The 3,758-nt window shown below is 38.0% G+C and overlaps 1 protein-coding gene across 1 annotated transcript in view; it reads left to right on the top strand.

Moving 5' to 3' along the window:
* Positions 1–1,663: 1,663 nt before the first annotated feature.
* Positions 1,664–3,758, top strand: part of Pmar_PMAR011073 (hypothetical protein) — a gene marked incomplete at both ends in the record, with an annotated part of 4,072 nt that continues 1,977 nt past the window's right edge. Inside the window, 3 exons of the mRNA XM_002779569.1 lie at positions 1,664–1,717; positions 2,842–2,927; positions 3,428–3,533. Of these exons, the coding sequence (XP_002779615.1) occupies positions 1,664–1,717; positions 2,842–2,927; positions 3,428–3,533 (246 nt within the window). The remainder of the gene's footprint in view (positions 1,718–2,841; positions 2,928–3,427; positions 3,534–3,758) is intronic.

The following is a 3,758-nucleotide window of genomic DNA, read 5'->3' as shown; positions in this document are numbered from 1 at the left end:
TTCATATCACTAGGGTGGTGAAGCTCCATAGTATTTATTCATAGTGTTTACAATTTATCCTATTAGTGATTAACAGAAATAGATATTCACTGTAGTGTAGCTGTAAGTAGGGAATAGAATCCACCACCATCACTATGATGATGATGATGGTCACAATTCGGACCTATTCCGTATCATGTTAATAGATATTATATTCTTAATAAGATAGTGATTTCGTTATATAGATTTATAAGGATATAAAATATCATCAATGCCTGATATCAGTTTATTAAAGTTTCACCCGTGTTACGCGAAATTCACTGCTCACATGCGTTCTTCGCGAAGTGAAATGTGTTTTTCACATCACTAGGGTGAAACACCAATGAAATGATATAAATATATAAGTTATTATTGATGCAGCTTTAATCTATTATGTAGAATATAATCCAGTCTCGACAGTCTCGATCGAGTACCTCACCCTCCCCTACTCGTGTTGATGACTACCATGCTGTGATGCATGATGGTTAGTGATGATTGATGACAACGTTGAGTTGCCCATGGCGGTTTAGCGCAGTTGGAGAACTAGTGGGTTTAAACTGGCGTAGGTCGCCGGTTCGAATCTCAGAATCCACATTTTTCCCACATGAAAATGTTTTCTAGGTATATATTGGAGTTTCACGACCACCCTAGTGATATGAAAAACATATTTCACGACTACTGCATATCAATGCGAATATCGCCTAGTTTTTCACGGACTTTTACGACGCCACTTCGCGTAAAACGGGTTGTTGTGAAACTCCACTGATAACCATCAATTATTGTTTTAATCATTCAAAAATGATTGACGTTACTAAACAGAATTGATCTCACGACCTCGTGAAGGGGAGTATGTCGTTGTAACCACCAAAGCAGGAGAACTTATAATTTCCTTCTGGAGTTGAAGTCTGGCAGCAGTACATTTTCATTGGGCAGACCAGTAAGGGGGAAATATACACATGACCGACTGCATGTGTTGGTGATAGTATGCAAATTCTGAGGAAAAATCGAGAAATTCTCGTTGGTTTATGCACACTTCTACCCCAAGTTTGGAAACTCCTGAGCTCAGCTACTGAGGAAAACGATTACACATATTCATACTCCAACACTGTATAGGAAACTCCTGAGCTCAGCTGATGAGGAAAGCGATTACATATATTCATACTCCAACACTGCAGTTGTTTTTATATATTGCAACATGCCAGGATTGAACCACAGACCGGACAGGACAACTAAACGCACTACTTTCAGACTACGACCTGATCAGCTAGTGGTGGAAGATGTGAGAATTGGCATTAATTTCGTGGCGCGTGACGCTGTCATTGCATAGATATCATACCGACCATCATCTCGGCAAGGGAGGCTTCATACATGTAGACATTTTCCGACAGCAGCAGTAGAAGAAAATTCACTCGGTAAATTGGGAGGAAAAATTGGTAAAGTGGGAAAAGAAAGAAAAATATTTTATTGAGAAAATTGCAATTTTTGAAAATTTTCCGGAAAATTTTCGAACATAAATCTTACTGTTGATGAGACGCGAAAGAGATCCGCTCAAGGCCGCATTTGCAATATATTTTTTTTAGTCCCCGTTGGTGAGGAAAGAATTTTGCGACGTCAATTGGATCAACAACGACGACGGGTTGAAGACATGTCGGAGATGTTGAGCTTCTCGAGAGAGGAAAAACAAAAACTAGAGCTCGAGGTGAGCACATGGTCAACTACATGTGTTGGTGACAATATGAAATTTGAGAAAATTTTGGGAAATTCCTGTACATTTCTACTCTACTTTTTACATAAACTCCTATAGTTAGTGGGGAAACTGATCCCAGGGTTAGCTGAGGGAAGCGAACATTTATTGCAACAATGGAGATGAGCAAGGAAAATATTTTTCCGTCGGAAATTATTTTTTCTTGGGAAATTACTGAAAATTAGTGATCATGCAGGGTGATTGGAAAAAGGCGCAGCTCACGTGCTTTCTCGTTAATGGAGTTTCACAACAACCCGTTTTACGTGAAGTGGAGTAAAATTCGGTGAAAAACTAGGCGATATTCGCGACCTGTAGTAGTCGTGAAATACGTTTTTCACTAGTGTTTTTCATATCACTAGGGTGGTGAAACTCCAATACAGTGCGTGCCAATTTGATACTTTTATCACATCACATGTTCATACCATTTTTTACGATATCTCATTACACATTTGCATAGTATTTTCTCGACAGCGTAGACGAAAAAATGCAGATAATTCCACTATCATTAGAAAGAGATCACTGAGTGCTTCGAAAAGGCACCTGAGTTTGGCTGATCAAATTTATCGGCAAAAGATTCATCCCAATTTTTTTCTGATAAACTCGGATGAATTTTTTTCCGATTATTTTTATAATATAAAATGAATTTGTAAAAATTATCAACTGAAATTGACAGAAATAATGGAGTTTCACCATCCTAGTGATATGAAAAACACTGGTGAAAAACATATTTCACTCGACTACTGCATATCACCGCGAATATAAACTTTCGCGAATTCACGTGAAGTGGCGTAAAACTTCATGCAAAAAAGGCGATATGAAGTGGATTGATTATATTTCGCGAATCACCTCGGTGAACGCGGAAAAATTGCAGCATGCCACGTGTTTTACGCGTTTTTCGCAAAGTGAAATATGTTTTTCACTAGTGCTTCTTTTCATATCACTAGGGTGAAACTCGAAGGTGACATCATTTTTTCATTTCGATGATTGTGATAGAATTTATAATTCTTATTATAAATATCTTATGGTTGTGGCAGTAAGATACGGAATAGGTCCGAATAAGGCCGTCGAAAATTTCTCAGATAAAAACGGCAAATGTCGCGTTGGATGAATCGCAAAGTTTACTCAACGACAAGATCGTGATGAAGGAAATTTTAGAGAAGGAATTGTAAGTTTAAACGGGAGAGTGAAATTGTAGCAATTTTACCCGACTCGCAGATTTGATGTTTTTGGAAAAGTTGGTGGGAAGAAATTTCTTGCGCTGATTTCTTGAATGATCAACTGTGTAAAAATTTTGTGAAAGTTTTACCGATAAAATTTTAATTTTACCGCTTTTTTTGGAAAAATTAAGTTTAATATGGCGTCGAATATTCGTCGCAATTCAGATTTTTGTGAGTAGTCGAACTTAATGAGCGGAACGAAGCGAGTTTTCTATTTGAAGGATAAAAAATTGTCGTTCACCGATCACTCCATCTGGTGATGGACTACGCTCACATTTGAACAATTACCATTGAGGTTTCACCCTAGTGATATGAAATATATTTCACGACTACTGCATATCACCGCGAATATCACCGCGAATATCGCCTAGTTTTCCACAGAGTATTACGACGCCACTTCACGTAAAACGGGTTGTTGTTGTGAAACTCCGTTGTTGCTAATTTTCAGAGAGAACTCTCGAAGAGATCTGCATGCCATTTGTATGGGCGTCATTGAATTGGGTTGTCTGGTTCCCACTGGAAGAAATGGTCGAGAGGATAGCGGCGCGGCCCAGGTGAATCATGGAGGAGGTTGCGGGTTCGAATCTGGGAGAATTTATTCAAAAATATAAAAAAATCTAATTTAAATTTCGATAAATAGTGATAGTGGTAAATAGTGATCGCAATGATTTTCAATTTTCGCGCACTATAAAATTGTCATTAGGCTTTCGTTAATTTTTTCGCGCAGGAAAAAAACTATTATCAGTATTTCTTCAATTTTTCGCGCGCCACGAAATTAT

This window comes from Perkinsus marinus, assembly GCF_000006405.1.
Source record: "Perkinsus marinus ATCC 50983 genomic scaffold scf_1104296946658, whole genome shotgun sequence".
Lineage (NCBI taxonomy): Eukaryota > Perkinsozoa > Perkinsida > Perkinsidae > Perkinsus > Perkinsus marinus.
Note: the sequence above shows the minus strand (reverse complement) of the source record. Positions and strands in the feature narration are given on the sequence as shown.